At 42.2% G+C, this 18,265-nt stretch overlaps 1 protein-coding gene across 2 annotated transcripts in view; it reads right to left on the reverse strand.

The window, feature by feature from the left end:
- Window positions 1–1,088: 1,088 nt before the first annotated feature.
- Ptprg (protein tyrosine phosphatase receptor type G) overlaps window positions 1,089–18,265 on the reverse strand; it is a 703,035-nt gene continuing 685,858 nt past the window's right edge. For both annotated transcript variants that reach the window (XM_015993986.3, XM_006975079.4), the window contains 4 exons: window positions 14,171–14,317; window positions 13,295–13,437; window positions 2,444–2,579; window positions 1,089–1,921 (listed from right to left, as the gene is read on the reverse strand). In XM_015993986.3, the coding sequence (XP_015849472.1) occupies window positions 1,775–1,921; window positions 2,444–2,579; window positions 13,295–13,437; window positions 14,171–14,317 (573 nt within the window). In that variant the 3' untranslated portion in view covers window positions 1,089–1,774. The remainder of the gene's footprint in view (window positions 1,922–2,443; window positions 2,580–13,294; window positions 13,438–14,170; window positions 14,318–18,265) is intronic.

Raw genomic sequence — 18,265 nt, forward strand, 5'->3', positions numbered from 1 at the left:
TGTTAGTAAATGTGTTCAATGTGCTATCTAGCAGACACCTTACAGACTCTGCTTAACTGGTCACCATTCCTGAAAACCACCTTCTCGGTTCTCTGTGTGTTCAAAAGCTTAGGTTAGTCTGCACTAATTATCTTCATGGGACTCCATGGGCCTGGCCCATGCACGGAAACCCTTGGACTCGGCCTATGATCCTCTCCTTAGCTCTGGTTCTCCAGCACTTCTGTGACCAGCTTCAGAAACACAACTCAAGAAGAACAAAGCCTCATTCCCGCGGCAATGCTGCCCCAATAGTGACGGCAGCAGCAGGGCATCATGGTCAAGCTCCTGGCATAATAAGGAAATCAAACCCTGTTCTTCATGGGCCTAATCTTAGGGGATGATTTCAAGTCCGACAGAAAGGAGACAGGAAAAGGAAGATACGGATCTTGGTGAATAGCACAGTGGGTTTTGTTTTGTTTTGAACAAACTCACATGAAATTTCTTAACAATGCTTCCAGTTTTCCCATGGTGCTATGGGCTGAGAGCAGCTCCAGCCAGACCTAGCGCTGACTAATGCCTCCTGTCACCTCTACAGATGAGATCTGCTCCCGAATATCCACAACTCTCCTCATAAAGCCGACTCTACAATGGAGACGTCACCTTTCATTCAAAAACTGAATTTTCTCTTTAAGACTCAAATTTCTCTCTCCAAATAAGACCAATCCATCTGTAGGAATTTAGTCCCAAATATATTTCCATTTCAATCTTAAGTAGAGTATTATGTAATTAAGAGATTATGAAACATTTGGCAAAAAAAAAAAGAGAAAAGAATGCTGTCTATAGGTAGTTTTTTTTTATTAGATTGCTATAGGAGTAGTTAGTAGGGGTTTTTTGAATACTAAATTTAAATACCTATTTTTTCCTGTTGTTGTAGCTACTGTGAGGTATGGTACTATATACCAAAAAGCCTTAGTGGAGATTAACTAAAGGGTGTCATAAGTAAATTGTATGAAATAGTGCCACCTTTCCATTGTAAAAGACAGCCCTGATTTTAGGGTGTAGCTACTTCAGAGAGTCAAAATGGAAATAACACACACTGTTCACATAGCTACTGTGAAATCTGTAATACAGAATGATTCTTTATTTTGACACATTTCAACTGTGAATATAACTTGGTAACTAATAAGAGACGTCCACACGAAGCAACTCTTAAGCCCTCTTTACTTCTTAGTGGATTCCTCAACCACTGCAAATGGAACTAACGTTCACAGACTTCTTAGGGGCTCCCATTAACCTGCTGTCCTGCAAAAGGAAACAATGCCCATCCACTCCAGGAAAACAGAAGGCGTGTAGTATTGAACAGTGCCTAAAAATAGAGGGAGACTGAGGAAGGACAGGGCTGCCTGCGAGGGAAACGCAGCTGCTTTAGAATAACACCAAAACTGAGATTCACTGTCATAACAAAGACCTTCACTGCACGGAGACAATAGTAGCATGTACGCTGTCATGGAATGTCACATCAGGGCTGCTGTAGCGTTAGAGTACAGGCGGTAACACTGATCATAGAGTGCAAACTAGTAAACTTGCCTTTCACTGTGTGAAATGAACAGGTGCAAATGCTCAGTAGGATACCATTAAGACATAAAATGGCAAAAAATAAATATCAAAACTTTTATCAGTGTAAAAAAGTAACTGGGTTATTGTATAACCTAGAGTCTGGCAAAAAAGGCCTCAAAAAAGTTCTGTCTTTACAAGTCTCAGAAGTTTACAAATGAAGCGCCCTTCTGGGGTCCAGTCACACCAGAGACTCCATGCTCTCGGCAGGGTCCGATTCTTCTGCAGTTAGCACAGCACCATTTTTGTCCCCTGCCAGGGGACCATTTCCATTTTCTTTAGTGCTGACTAAGCTGAGCATTGCTTTGTAGACAAACTGGTATTGTTCCTGGAAGACAGGAGGGAACAGAGGGTTAGACATTTTATCTAAGGTACAAATACTGATCAAAATATACTTCTAAAAACACTCCCAGAGAGACAAGAATAGCAGCAATCGTATCTAGGAAACTTTAAGAGCAACCATTTGAATCATTGAGCTCGACACCTTCTTCATATCATTCTGTCTTTGTTAGCATAGAGCCTGTTTCAGGGTTGGTGTTTCATAAGATAATGGACCATCCCTGTTTTGTAACTGGACAACACCGTACTCTTAAGCAGAGTTATCTTTATCTACAACATTACTGTTATTTGAGTTAGACAATTCTGTATTGGCAAGGGTTGTCTTGGGTTTTTACCCTAGCCTTGGCCTTTACACACTAAATGCCACAGAACCTCTGTCCAGTTGTGAAAACCAGTAAGTCTCCAGGTACTGCCAGATGTCTTCTGGTGACATCCCTAGTTGAGAACCCCTGGTGGGTAGGACAGATCTAAGGATCATCTAATAGGGTTGACACACACACAAACTACTTACAATGTCTGTGAATACTCCAGGTCTCATAAGATTGATCATTTTTGCCACCTGAAAGACATCCACAGCATTTTCATTCTCTAGCTGCTGGGACAAGGTGGTAAGGGCACATAGCATTCCTGCAGACACTGCTCCATACCTGGGAGGAGACGAGAAAGATGTATGAATGGACTGCATGGAGGAGACGGCAAGTACCACCACATACTTTCCTAGTAATTAAGTAGGCTGGGCTGGTGTCTATTCCAGACAAAATGAATTAAAATATTAGATGGGGGGGCAGTCTAGAAGTTTACAAAGAGGTGACATTTTTGCCAAATGCTCCAATAGAAACTCAGCTTGACATCTCATATGAAACAAAAGGTTCAAAAGAGGCTTGGAAACATTACAAATTTGGTGTTGGATAAGACGTATTAAAATAGGTGGAAAAAAAAAACTATGAAAAGTGTGACTATTTCCTATCCAATAAACAGGGCCCTCATTTTTCAATGATCATAAGCGTATCAAATGTCCATTCAGTTGTGACCCTAACCTTTAATAGCTAAGCCAGATAAATTGAATGAAAAAAAAATCAATCACTGCATAATGATGTTTTTGCTAACCACAGACTACATTTATGATGGGCCTGTAAGATTAGAGTGTAGCTGGGAATTCCTACCGTCAGTGACATCATAACATAGAAAGATCCCAGTGTACACCCGCCGTCTGTGGTGATGCTGGTTTAAATTTAAACAGACAACTTTGATGTCCATCACACACAGCAAACGCAGTGGAGTCGCGTCACAGCCGTAAGAGGCGGCTACACCCACGCTGTGATGTTTGCCCAGCAGAATCACCTAATGGTGAAGGTCTGAGAACTTAGGGCTAGCATGTGTGAACATATGTGACTCAAAAGGAGTCAGAACTTCCAAAACTGACTTAACTACATTTCAAGTTTCAAAGACACTGCCATATGGCCCTCCCTCAAAGTGGCCATCACCTGTTCATAATCTTCCCAGGTGGGATACTAATTGCTCACTTTTAACTTTAAAAGCTTTTGTGAAGTTGATGGGTGATTTCCTTGACTATGAAGAAGGTTCTTCGTATGTTTTTTTTCTTTAAACCATGTTTACTTATTCTTCCAAGCTTCCCTCATTAATAAACTTTGGATACATCTGTTAGGTTTGTTTCTTTCAAATGGTTTTATAAATGATTTTATAGTATTTCTAATACATGTTCCAAGTATTTTCCCTTTATTTAGTTTTTATAAACATTATTTATGACCATTTTTGTTTCCCTGGAATATAATCCAGTTTAAATGTAAATCAAGGTCATCTTTTATTTTGGGGCAGGGAGAATCTGTTTGAGAATTCTGTCTGTAAAGATTTTCTTTTATACCTTCTAATTTTATTTTTCACTGTTTCAAGTATAGGTTATAAATGCCTCCTGCTGCTAGGCCCCCAAACTTGTGCACTGCAAATCTTCACTTCATATTCATTTCAAAATACCTTCTGTCCCACTCTACCCCATTTTACAGTAATTTTGGAACCAGACTATTAAGGGACAAATAATACTGTTAGGGTTTTTGCTACATTGCATGAATATATGGATGAGTTCGAGGCAGCCGTGCCTTTTCAGTCTTGGTTTTTCTCTTCACCAATAGCATGCCCTGTCTCCTTCATTCAGGTCACTTGGACATCAGAGTGTCTTCTCTATCCTTGCACACTGTGTTTTAGGTTAATTCCTGGGTTCACAGAGTCTCTGTGTTGGAATTCCTGGCCACTGCACTAGCTACATGACCACACATGCACTGTCCAGTAGCCAGGCAAGATGCTTAGTCATTCGGGGACCTTATGTCATACATAATCTGTGCACTGGTGGTCACATAATTTTCATGCAGCGTGATCACGTAATCTATGTGTATGCATGGCGTAGCTATGTGAGCCCATATGTGCATGTGCAGGGGAATCCATAAAATGCAGGTCAGAGACCCCCCCCCCCCCATTGCACAACCATTTCAATAGGCCTAAGCACTACTGTGGTGGTATTGTGTTTCCTAAAATATTATGCGCCCTAATAAACTTATCTGGGGTCAGAGACAGAACAGCCACAATATTAAACATCGAGGATAGGCAGTGGTATCTAAACATAGAGGATTAAAATGGTAGCTTTAATCCTAGCATTCCAGAGGCAGAAATCCATGTGTTCAAGGAAACAGTCAGGCATGGTGACTCACACCTTTAATCCCAGGGAGTGATGGCAGAAGGCAGAAAGATATATAAGGTGTGAGGACCAGAAACTAGAAGCATTTGGCTGGTTAAGCTTTTAGGCTTTGGAGCAGCAGCTCAGCTGAGACCCATTCAGATGAGGACTCAGAGGCTTCCAGTCTGAGGAAACAGGATCAACTGAGGAACTGGCGAGGTGAGGTAGCTGTGGCTTGTTCTGCTTCTCTGATCTTCCAGCATTCACCCCAATACCCAGCTCAGGTTTGATTTTATCAATAAGAACTTTGAAGATTCATGCTACACACTACCCCCTGTTCTCCTTCCCTAATAAACTCCTAATGGGTTCTGTTGTGCCCTGGCTTTTCTTGCACAGTAAACAGCCACTTAATAAGGAACACTCTGCTACTCCTCAGAATGGCTTCTTGAGGCACTGTCTGTTCACCTTCAGTTAATTACGTTGACAAAGTGAGCTTGTAGACAGTCACACAGCAGAACTTTCGAAACGCCAATAATTTGTAGGCTGAGTAGTGTAAGCTCTCTGGGTGGTGACGGGCTCTCTGGGTGGTGTGGGCTCTCTGGGTGACGGGCTCTCTGGGTGGTGTGGGCTCTCTGGGTGGTGTAAGCTCTCTGGGTGGTGTGGGCTCTCTGGGTGGTGTGGGCTCTCTGGGTGACGGGCTCTCTGGGTGGTGTGGGCTCTCTGGGTGGTGTGGGCTCTCTGGGTGGTGACGGGCTCTCTGGGTGGTGACGGGCTCTCTGGGTGGTGTGGGCTCTCTGGGTGGTGTGGGCTCTCTGGGTGGTGACGGGCTCTCTGGGTGACGGGCTCTCTGGGTGGTGTGGGCTCTCTGGGTGGTGACGGGCTCTCTGGGTGACGGGCTCTCTGGGTGGTGACGGGCTCTCTGGGTGGTGACGGGCTCTCTGGGTGGTGACGGGCTCTCTGGGTGACGGGCTCTCTGGGTGGTGTGGGCTCTCTGGGTGACGGGCTCTCTGGGTGGTGTGGGCTCTCTGGGTGATGTGGGCTCTCTGGGTGGTGTGGGCTCTCTGGGTGGTGACGGGCTCTCTGGGTGGTGTGGGCTCTCTGGGTGGTGTGGGCTCTCTGGGTGATGTGGGCTCTCTGGGTGATGTGGGCTCTCTGGGTGGTGACGGGCTCTCTGGGTGGTGTGGGCTCTCTGGGTGGTGTGGGCTCTCTGGGTGGTGTAGGCTCTCTGGGTGGTGTGGGCTCTCTGGGTGGTGACGGGCTCTCTGGGTGGTGTGGGCTCTCTGGGTGGTGTGGGCTCTCTGGGTGGTGTGGGCTCTCTGGGTGACGGGCTCTCTGGGTGGTGTGGGCTCTCTGGGTGGTGACGGGCTCTCTGGGTGGTGTGGGCTCTCTGGGTGATGTGGGCTCTCTGGGTGGTGTGGGCTCTCTGGGTGGTGACGGGCTCTCTGGGTGGTGTGGGCTCTCTGGGTGACGGGCTCTCTGGGTGATGTGGGCTCTCTGGGTGATGTGGGCTCTCTGGGTGGTGACGGGCTCTCTGGGTGGTGTGGGCTCTCTGGGTGGTGTGGGCTCTCTGGGTGGTGTGGGCTCTCTGGGTGACGGGCTCTCTGGGTGACGGGCTCTCTGGGTGGTGGGCTTTGCCTCTTGTTGTTTATTCTTGTCTTTGTGGTTTACTACCTCGGTTAGACCCTGAAATGTTTACTGTGCCAGCACTGGAAGCAGGCATGCTCGTTATGGCCTTTTATGGTCAAGCTAGTCACATCTTGAATAACAAATAAAAGCATGTGTAATGGGCTTCTTGTAAATGATATCTGGTTAAGGATGATGGCTTATTTTCTTTGTTTTGTTTGCTGAAGGTATTGGTGGGGGTATGAATGGGCGTTATTTTATTCCATTATTTATTTAGGTTTTTTGAGACAGGGTTTCCTCCCTCTCTCCCTCCCTCCCTCCCTCCCTCCCTCCCTCCCTTCCTCCCAGTTTTTTGAGACAGGGTTTCTCTGTGTAACAGCCCTGGCTGTCCTGGAATTCACTCTGTAGATCAGGATGACCCTGAACTCACAGAGATCCATCTACCTTTGACTCCCTAGTGCTGGGATTAAAAGCATGTGCCACCATTGCTCTGCTTATTCCACTATTTATTATAGATATTTTCTACCTATTTTTAATCTATCTGTTGATTTTTTTTAAAATCCCTTTGAAAATGTCTTTACTTCATCAATACATTTTGGCACTATTTAATTAGGGTTATATTATCAGGATAAAGTTTATTTCCTCATAAAATGTAACTCCTTTTATACTAGTTTTTGTTGGATGGTATTTTACTCTTGATTACTAAATGTATAGGACTAGCCTGTACACTGCAGTTCTGGGGCTAGCCTTGTCCTTTTAACTCAGTTTGTGCTCTTCTTCTCACCGGATGTTACTGTTCTGAAGCAGCCTCATTGAGAGTTTGGGGGCCCAGGCACTTGGAGAGCTCTCTCTCTCTCTCTCACCCACTTCTTGGTAATCACAGCTGTGTGGTCTATGTTCTCTCTAGATAATTACATACATGGAGTTAATCTTCCCAATGAGGCTATCCTGCCGTCATTGTCACGTGATGCTGAAGAGGCAGTCAGGTGAAGTAACTAGCCAATTCGACTTAGAGTGAGACTATGGCTAATGTAAGTGGCTTAGAACAGAGATGGGAGCCGGGCGGTGGTGGCGCACGCCTTTAATCCCAGCACTCGGGAGGCAGAGCCAGGCGGATCTCTGTGAGTTCGAGGCCAGCCTGGGCTACCAAGTGAGCTCCAGGAAAGGCGCAAAGCTACACAGAGAAACCCTGTCTCGAAAAACCCAAAAAAAAAAAAAAAAAAAAAAAAAAGAACAGAGATGGGTACATCTCATGTATGCATCATCTACTACCTGTGCTTAAAGTTTACTGATACAATGTAAGTACATAGTCAAGTACTCACTTCATTTCCTTTTAAATGTATTTATTTCTAGCTTTATATCAGAGAGTGTGTTCAACATACACAAAAGTACAATCTCATAAGGACCTGTCTGTAACTATTATTCAGCTCCACCAATCACCAGATTGTGAATAGTCTTCTGTTTCTTCCTCCATATGTAATGATGTAAATCACAGATGTTTTATTTATAATTAGCTTGTATAAGTAATTTATAAATGGTAAAGACCTAAAAGAACAAGCTTAAGCAGATAATTTCAGATGTTTTAAAGTAAACATGTAAAAATGGAAGGTTTTTCCTTCTTAACTTAGGCCTTCTTTAACTGTTTTGTTTGTTATGGTTTCCAGTGTTTAGTCCCAGCCTCCTTCTCAAGATAATGCGGCATTGTGGAGTCCAGGCTGGTCATGAATTCCTGATCCTCCCACCTCTGTCTCCTCAGAGCTGGCACTGTGGAAGCAAGTCACCTCTCTGGATATCACTGTGTATCTTTTATTAGGCCAGGCCTCTTTATTATTTACACTTTCTCTCTTTTTTCCCATTCCGTTCTTTTTTCTCTCATCTGTTAATTAGCTGTATTTCAGTAGTTTTATCTATTTTTCCCCCCTAGCTTTTTAAACTGAAAGCCAAGTCTGTTTCTGAACATCAATAAATGCAGACTGGGCTGTGACTTTTTAAGGGAGGTACATTTTGATTCTTTTTGAAAGTTAATGCTTTGATCATTCGTTATTATTTTTCAGTTTCAATCTTGTTTACCTCTTTAAGCCATAAATTGCTTATAAAGAGTATCACGTGTAAGAATTTCAGTTTCCATTAGGATTTAGAATCTTATTTAACTGTGGATTTCTAATACTGTGTTGGGATGAATGAGCATGGCTTTGTATCCAGTTTGTCGTGATTGACTGAAATTGGACTGTCTCTCGCACAGTATCCCTTAGTGTCTGCATCAACACTGGGTGAAGCTGTGCTGCTTTTCAAACGGCTCCAAATTGGTTCAGCTTTGGAACTCGACTCTTCACTGTCTCTAAAACTTTAGCTGTGTTCTTCCAGGTTTTAATCTCCCTGTGCATCAGCTCGGAGGCATGACAGAGGTCCCATGTCTGCTTCTGCCAGCAAGGTCTAGGTCAGCCTCACCTATTCCACCACCAGCATATAAAACGGAAGTTTTTTTTTTTTAATTTTTTTTATTTTTAAGTGTTAATTTTGCTAGCTGGTTCATAGCATGTGTTTGTAATTATTTCATAAACTCTTCCATTGGCCCTCTAAATATATTCTTTTTTATATCTACTATGGTCACTCTATTTTGGGATTTGTTGTTGTTTTTTTGGTCCTTTCTCATTGTGTTCTCTTTTGTAGGATTCTAAGTTGTACTAAGTTGAGTATTTTCACAGAGTATTTTTTAAAAAAACATTTGTACTGACTTGGTTTTCTGAAGGAAACAATTTAACCTTTACTTATCTGGTTCTAATGAAATAATTAAACTTAAGACTCCCCTCTTTATTTTCCTAGCTCTTCTTAAAGATGAGCTCAAGCCAGTCAGACAGAGCAGCAAGATGACATGGTCTGCTTGTGGAGTGTGCTTTCATGAAGTCTGGCTGCCTTTCCTACCACTGGCCATTCTTTGTCAGGCTTCTTTTTTGGAGGGTGTTGAGGCAGGGTTTCTCTGTGAAATAGCCCTGGCTGTTCTGGAACTTACTTTGTTCAAGGCTGGCCTTGAACTTGTAGAGATCTGGCTGCCCCTGCCTCCCAAGTGCTGAGATTAAAGGCGTGCATCACCATTGCCAGGCTTCACTGGCCATTCTTAATACATATGCTGTTTAGCATTTTTGTCAAGGACAGGTGACATACACAGCGGTAGTTCTAACACATTGACTAGTTATAATGGGCTAGATGTCTCTAGTTTTGTGCAAGGACAACTGTGATGTTCACACATGAGGAAAGACCTAGAAGCTAAAATCAAGTGTACCTACACACCTAACACTAGAATAAAGGAAGACTGAAGAAATAAAGGCCATCTACTCACGTTGGAAGCCAGCTTGCCACTTTCTCTGGTTGAAAGTAATGCTGATTTAGTGCTGTTTAAAAAAATGATTCTAAAATAGACTGATGGTCCATGTCAAGTGTGCATAACATCTATGTCCATAAAAGGTACAATTATTCTACCTTTAGAATTGTTTTTAAGATCACAGCTGGGAATGTTGACATGGTACTAGAAGGTACTCGGCATTGCATGCTAGCAAAGGAGAAAGGTAACACCAACCCAGCTGCAACCTCTGATCTACATTGGTGACCAGACTGCAAGATGTGCTGGTGCAATATGGCATAGAGCTTGTGGAGTCACCAACCAAGATCTGATTGGATTCAAGGCCCCCTCCATGAGATGGAGCCCATACCCATTACGGCTTGGGTTGCCAAGAACCTGAGATTAGATAGGCCAGGGACCTGGGGGAAAACCAAGCACTACTGTTCTGCTAAAGGAATAGAGCAATAAAATGACTCCTAATGACATCCTGCTATACTCATAGATCAGTGCCTTGCTCAGCCATCATCAGAGAAGTTTCCTCTTGCAGCGATGGGATCCATATGCAGACAATGTGCACAGAATGACAGATCATGGAACACTCAGCCCTAAACCAGATGTCTCCATCAAATCCCTCCCTCAGGACTTAGGGAACTCTGCAGAAGAGGAACCACAGAGTATAAGAGCCAAAGGGGATGGAGGACACCAAGGAAACAGGACCTTCTAAACACAATATGACTGAAGAGCACATACGAACTCAGAAACCGAGGCAGCATGAACAGGGCCTGCAAGGGTCTGCACCAGATGGGCTCCTAGAGCTAAGAGAAAAAGTAGACACGTGCTCCGTCCCTAACCCAGAAGCTAGTGCCAACTGATAACTACTTGCAAATGACAAATCAGTTTTTCCAAGGCAGTGTCACTGGGGAAACAAACCACTCTTATGGGTAAGGCCTCATGTCCAGCAAACAGAAAATGAACTCGATAGCATCTTCTGAGTTTCTTTGTCTCACAGTGCTGCATCAGGGCACTTTATTTCCCTTTGTTTCTCTTACAGCTCCCTTGAGTATAGACTATGGCTTCTGGTTTTGTGTTTCTGTGAGATTCCTGTGTATGTGAACGTGTGTCTCTGTGTCTATATGTGTTTCTTGTGCTTTTTCTTTGGCTCTTTTTCTATTTGTCTTATTCCAAATTTTTGTTTTATAATATATCATTTTATTATTATTCCTTAGATATTGATTTCTTATCTTTTTTAGCTTTCTTTTTATTTATGCTTTGTGTCTTTCACATCATGCATCTCCATTCCATTCATTTTCCTGTCCCTTTATATCTACCCTCTGCCCTTGCAACCTCCCCCCCAAAATAAAATAGAATAAAATAAAATAAAATTTAGGAGAACAAAAAAGAAAAATCAGTCTCATCATGGAAACTGTAGTGTGACACAGTGAGTCATCCACTAAATCCTTTTATCCATATGGCTTTCTGTGCGAGTGTTCATTGGTCTGGTTCGAGGCCTCTGGTTTCTGCTGCACTATCGATGCTGGGCCCTCACTGGGACTCCTCTTGGAAATTCTGTTGTTGTCCTGTGTCATGGAGATCCTGCAGCTTTGGATCTGCAGGACTGGTTCCTTCGCATGCTCTAGCAGATCACAGATAGGGTGGATATTGGGGTGGGTCAACTCATAACCCTGGTTCTAGACCTGGGTAGTTGCAGGGTTGGTCAACCAGCCAGCTCTCCCTTGTCCTCACCAACGAGGTGAACTCGACAGCATTATCCTGGCCAGTTCACCCCTTGCAGTGAGGAGCAAGGGGTGGGGTTAGTTCTCCTGTTCTTGTGTCCTCAGGGTCAGCTCTCCCACCTGCCTCAGGGGTTGATGGGCAGCAGGGGGGAGGGGGAGGAGGCATTTCTCCCCTGCCCATGCTGCCACATGGCAGATGAGTAATGGGGACCACTCTCCCATGCTCATAAATTCTGCTGGGCTGGCTTACCCACACCTCTGAGCCTATTTGTTTTCTAAAAAGAGACAGAAAGACAGATCTGGATGGGAAGGGAAGTGAGGAAGAAGTTGAAGGAGTTGGCGAAGGGAAAACGTGACCCAAATATAACTAAGAAAAAAAATGTATTTTCAATAAAAGAGGGGGGAGGGAAGGAGGGAGAGTGGGAGGGAGAGAGAGGACTACAGTTGGAAACGCCATCCCGAGTTACATCACTGTGAAGAGGAGTGAGTGGCAGTGCAAAGTTCAAGTTAAAACCTAGCGTGTATCCAGCATGGCGGAACCCTAGCACCTGGGAGGCTGAGGCAAAAGGAGCGCCAAGGTCGGCTGGTCTTACACAACAAGACCTTGTCTCCAACAACAACAACAACAACAACAACAACAACAACAACAACGCCCAATCAGGCAAACAATCCCAACACACCCCAAATCTAAGATCCTATCAAAGTGTGGGAAGTGAGTGAGAAAAGAAAGCAGGAAAGAGTTACAGCACAGCCTGTGAGAGAGAGAGAGAGAGAGAGAGAGAGAGAGAGAGAGAGAGAGAGAGAGAGAGAGAGAGAGAGAGAGAGAGAGAGAGAGCGAGCAGGACCGGCCACAGGAACAGCCAGAGGGAGGCAGCGTGGCATGGCTGGGACCAGGTGCCTTGAGCCCCAGCGCTGGGCTCCTGTGTCTCAATGGACTTTCTCACTCAGGGGAGTCCTGAGTGCTCAGAACCTGACAGTTGCCCCGGAGACTCTGAGTCTTTTAGGAGAGATGTCTGCATTTTCATCTCACACCAGGTCCCATAAATTGTGTGGCTGATGCTAGCTGACGTGGGCTGCGAATCTCTCCAGGCTCTAAGCACCTTCTTCCCTGTGCCTGCTCCCCCAAAACAGTAAATACCATAAACCATGTGCTTAGTAATGCTAAGCAGGCATGACTCGTGGGTGTCTTTGCAACAGTAGAGACCAGTCAATGTATTTTGTTATGGAATTTCTTACCAGTCTTCAGTCCTTGATCTCAAGACCAAATTTCCACTTATTTAGGCAATTTAAGGTATTAGGAATTGAAACTGAGAAAATGTTACCCTTCTGCTCATCTTGAGTGACAGTTTCATTACATGTCAAGTAGCTCTGGAAATATCTATATATTCATGACAGGCAGTGAACAAGGCAGATAGTCTCTTTGTTTTATATATATTAATGTATATTGTAATATATAGCTTGATTTTTCTGATCTCCTGGAAAGACCTTAAATATACAACCTAAAGGGTTCTCAGATCATATTTTGTGAATTATTAAATGAAATTTAGCTTAGTTACACAGGAAACTAGTTGTCATTATTTGAGTAAAGTGTCTATTCTATAACCATCTCAAAAGATTATGTATGCTGCAGGCATCCTGGGTAGGAACAGACTAGCCTGGGAATAGAACAGACTTGAGCAGGTAAATACAGCATGCTGAGACTATTACTGTGAGTGTGTGCCTGCCTCAAGTAAGAACTGGCTTACTTTCTGGTGAAGAAGAAGTGTAGTATTTTCCCCTTCTACATCATACACTCTAGGAACACTTAGAGCCTGGCAAAATCTGACCAATTAAAACACAACCACAATGCTTCTGCATATGTATGCACGCAATAGAAATAACATGAAGCGTCGAAAGCAGAGAGAGGAAGGTGTTCCCTTTCAATTTCTGTAGGAATCCAGTAAGAACAGCTCCAGAATTTCACATACATAATCAGATACATACTCATCATGAACAATAGTGGGGCCATCCCGTGTTAAGGCCTCTTCCTTGATGACGTTGATCAGCTCAAAGGTACTGCTTATGGGGGCATCTGGGTTCGGCCATTTGGGACACTGGAAGTGCCGAACTTCTAGTACATAGTCATCCTACAACCAACAAAACAGAATCATAGCTCCGCCTGTAATTCACTTCTATAGCCAAGTGGCAGAAGCCTGCTCCCTAGAAAGCACGCATCACAGGAAACTCTGAACAGTAGGCAAGACAAAACAAAACAAAAAGCCTGTAAGAGACATTATGCCCCACTACTATAACTTTGACTTGTAATAGGAAAGAAAGAAGGGAGGGGCTCAAGGACCCAGGCCCTGGGACACAGCCAGTCCCTGGGAACCCCTACCCATCTCTGCCCCAGTTGCCAGCCAGCAGGGAAAACTCCTGCCGGCAGGGCCCTCACCAGAATGAAGGGAGGGGCTTAGGTATCATTTAAACTGTTGATACAGAGTGTCTCTTACCCTTCTAAGAAGGCCGTTATTACATGTGAAAATAATGATTATTAAAGTGTTGTCTTCATAACATGTTGCAAGGCTATGTTTCCGATGTCAAAGCAGGCAGCATTTCTCTCCTATATTGAATATTATCTCATACACTTATAATTAAGCCAAAAGATCTACTTGTATGCATGCTGAACCAGAGACTGTTACATTTCATCTATCCAACTGGAAACAGCAAATATTTGAAGGAAGGAAAATGGAAATGCACATATTTAGTCTTACTCGAACAGCTGGACCTAGCTCGAAGGTAGTAAAATCATTTTATTATTGCTTAAAAGAACGGCATAGGGCCCAAGTTGGTCAATTTTGGAGGAAATGTGGTTTAAGTTACCTGTGTAGCTTCAAGGATAAAGTCATGGATGATAATTTGTTCTTCATTAGAGAGGCACAGCCTGTCTTTGCTGATAAGGGTAACAGTAAAGGCCTCACAGTTCATGGATTCTTCTCGACTTGGCCAGTACACAAACTCATCCTCTGCCTTTGGGAACCAGGAAAACAAATTATTTTACAGTGTTACCAAATATTTGTTTTTCAGTTTTCTTGCAAACTGATTCCTCATATTTGCCATCTCCCAAACCATTCAAGTTCTTTTACATTGATTTTATAGAACTATTAACCCCATCTAGTCATTTTTAATGTTACTGTAGTCTATTATAAATTGTACTTTGATAATAACCATTTTATAGCCCGTCTCTCTTGTCATACCAACCCAAATTACTGCTCTAAAGAGGATGTACTACCTGTAGGTGACAAGTGTTCTCAGTTATGATAGACAGGGCAAAACCAGAGATTAGCTATAGTTCACTTAGTTTTGTTATTTTACAGTTGCATTAGTTTACATGTGATTAGTAGTGATGCTTAAAAAATAAATTTTATTGTGTATTTTGACCTATAATGCATGTTATAGAACAGATAGTAAAGTTTCCAAAATCAACTGAATGGCAGATTATCACTTTACACACACACATATATGTATCTTTTGTGGCAACAGCTATAATGTCATTTACCATAAATGCTAAGTATAGTACAATTTTATTACTTACAGTTTTTAGATGGTACATGAACTCTAGATTTACTCATTCTACATACATGCTTTGTGTCCTCTGACCTACCCTACCCAGATCACCATTTTGTTAGTTCTGTGTCTTTGAATTGTTTTTATTAATGTGGATTGTAGAACGTTTCTTCCTTTGTATAAGGCTTCTTTAACTTAGTGCAGACTTCTCTGAGCTCAATCTGTGGCAAAAACTAGATCTCATTCTTTCTTGGGGCCAGAGAATACACACCTGTAAGACACTTAGGTCGTTTCTGTATTTTGGCTGTTGTGTACAATGCTCAGAGAACACTGGAGCCACTTCACATAGTGCTTATCTTCTTTCTGGGGAAATGTATGCCCAGCAGGTGTCTTATAATTCTTAGAAACTTGAATACTGTTTTCCATATGCTTGTATTAGTCTATAATCCAATGTATAGTGAGTTGTCCATCTGTCTGTCTTTCTTCCTGTCTTCCTTCCTAAGACGGGGTGTTGCAATGCAGCCCTTAAATGCACTGTAGACTAGGCTGGCCTCTAACTTGCATTCATTCTCCTTTCAAGTGCTGGGGTTGCAGCCATGCTGTACCATGCCAGCAAGAGTTCCTAGTCTTCCTTACCAACATTTGTCATTCCTTGGTTTTTTTAAAGCTACCCTAATTGGTAGGAGGTGGTATTTTATAAGAGAATTGATAACAACACTGAGTACCTTTTCATATATCTGCTGATCATTTTTGTCATACTTGAAGATATATTTTGCCCACTTTTTAGAGTTCTTTATAAATTTTGGATGATAGCTGCTAGATATGGGATTTGTACCATCTGTCTTGACAAATGAGGACATGCTCAGGGATGTCCATAAGTTGTCTCAATCACACTGCTGATAAAGGGTAAAACTGCACCTTTTGGATAGGAAGCTGTGCATAAATAAGCAGGTAGGCCATCAGTACTGGGCACCTTTTAATGACAAGTTATCCTGTTTGCATCAGATTTCAAGAGGGTAATACAGACGCCATTCAGCTTTGAGGCAGGCAAGCTTTACATGTTCATCTATTTTAAGTTTAAAAATAGAAATTCAGGCTTGGTACTTGAATTCTATTCCTGAAAATGATGGCTTCCTAAGAAAAACTTAATGGTTTTTATATGAAATATGATTATGAGGATATATACTCTTCCTCCTTTCTCTAATGAGCTCAAAAGAGAAACTCCCATTTGCCTGTAGCATAGAGATTTTTATGAGCATTTTACTCAGAATGCCTATTTACTATCACAGAAGTCAGGAGTAATGTTCACAACAAAGAAGGCTTTGTTTAGGCTTACATTGTTGCATTAGAAATGAGCCAGCAGTCCAATGAGACTTATCACCCCTTCAAGTTTCAATATACATTATTGCCAAGTACATTTTTATTTTTAAAGCTCAGCATAAGGGGAAGCAGATTAGCAATTGGGTTTAGTCTATACAAAAGAAGTCTGAAACTGTCGTGAGTTTTATTATGCTTTGTTCAAGGAAATGGAAGTATGACCCTGTAAACAGATTCAGGATATAGAGTTAAGATGGACAGAGCATCAGAATCTAACCACTATGCAGAGATTAATTTATCTAGTATTCTATTTCCATGCTTATCTCCAAACCTTTATTTCCATATTTTAAAAATGAGAACAATATAAGCCTGTATTCTCAAAGGACATGACAGGAACAGCTGATGATACAGTTTGTTTAGAGGTTTCAAAGAGATCAAAGGCAGGAAAAACTCCCGAATATAGACATGGAATTAGGAGTAATAACTCATCTTGAAAGATTAAACAATTAAATTCTATTTTTTTCTTTTTCTTTTTGGTTGTTCTTTTTGGAGGCAGAAGCTCATGTAGCCCAGGGTGAACTTGAGCTTGCTACACCAAGGATGACCTTGAACTCCTGATCCTCCTGCCTCTCCCTCCCCAAGTGCTGAGATTACAGGCATGTGTCACTATCAGTTTTAGGTGGTACTAAGGATTAAACCCGGGGCTTCAAACATGCTAGGCAAGCACTCTATCAACTGCACTACAGTCCCAGATCCAAGAGCAACTTCTGAATTCAGCAGGCTTTCTGCCACAGGTATGCACTGTCTGTTAAATTGAGACAAATCCCTTCACAATGGTAATTTGGTTTCCAGTAGTGATATAACTAATTTTTCTGGATTCTTGACTGCTCTGCCCCTGGGACCCCCAGTAGTGGCCACCATAAAAGGTGTCTATTGATCACCTGGCATTCTTTAACTGACAACCTCCTGGTTGCCCCTAGCAATAGCCAACTTTGGGCCCCAAAGAAAACTGGTAATCTCCTTTTCTATCTCTTTTCTGCCCTGTAACTACCCCAGCTTATAGGAATAAGGCAGGGTGGCTCTTAGAGACCCCTCTGCAGGTCCCCCCATAAAGATCCGCAGAGTCTTAAGCTGCTTGCTCCATTGTCTGTCTGTCCTTCTCACTGGTAGATTTTGTTATTTATTATTATAACTGTTTCAGATAGTATCTCGTGGAGTACAGACTAGACTTGGTAGCTGATGATAATCTTGAATTCTTGATTCTTCAGCTTCCATCTCCCAAATTCTAGAGATTATCTAGATATAGAAAACTATCTAGATAGAAAGATATGAGTATCTAGATAGAAAGGTCTAAGAATATCTAGATATAAAGATATAAGACTATCTAGATAGAAAGGTATAAGATTATCTAAATATAAAGGTAAAACATTATCTAGATATAAAGGCATAAGATTACCTACATATAAAGGGAAAAGATTATCTAGATAGACAGGCATAAGATTATCTAGATTTTAAAGATATAAGATTATCTAGATACAAAGGTATAAGATTATCTAGATATAAAGATGAATATCTATATATATAAAGATGTGAAAAATCTATATATAATCTCTCTATATATATGATTATCTAGATATACAGGTAAAAGATTATCTAGATATAAAGATATAAAAGTATGTAGATATAAAATGAGCATCTAGATATAAAAGTATAAGATTATTTAGATATAAAGGAATTGGTAATACTGTTTTTGAATTAGATTAGTTACTTTCAAATCAATTAAAAATTAGAGTGCTGTACAGTTATAGTAGCAGTAAAAACAAAACAAAATGATGCCAACTTTGGGTAGTCTTCTAGCCTGGCTTCGGAGAGACCCTGAGATGCCGTGTTCCATATCAGTCACTGTGTTCTATCTGGAGAAGAACATGTATCTCTTGGTTGGGTCTAATGGTCCCCAGTTTTCCCACACCGATGAGCCCTGGGACAAACCTTGGTGGGGAGCGGCCTCTGTTAACTGATAGTAATGAAATCCTGACTCATCCAACCAAGGATCATTTCAACCCCAAATGCCTTCCATTTCCACATGCCAATCAG

The sequence above is a fragment of the Peromyscus maniculatus genome, chromosome 9, assembly GCF_049852395.1.
Source record: "Peromyscus maniculatus bairdii isolate BWxNUB_F1_BW_parent chromosome 9, HU_Pman_BW_mat_3.1, whole genome shotgun sequence".
NCBI classification, from domain to species: domain Eukaryota; kingdom Metazoa; phylum Chordata; class Mammalia; order Rodentia; family Cricetidae; genus Peromyscus; species Peromyscus maniculatus.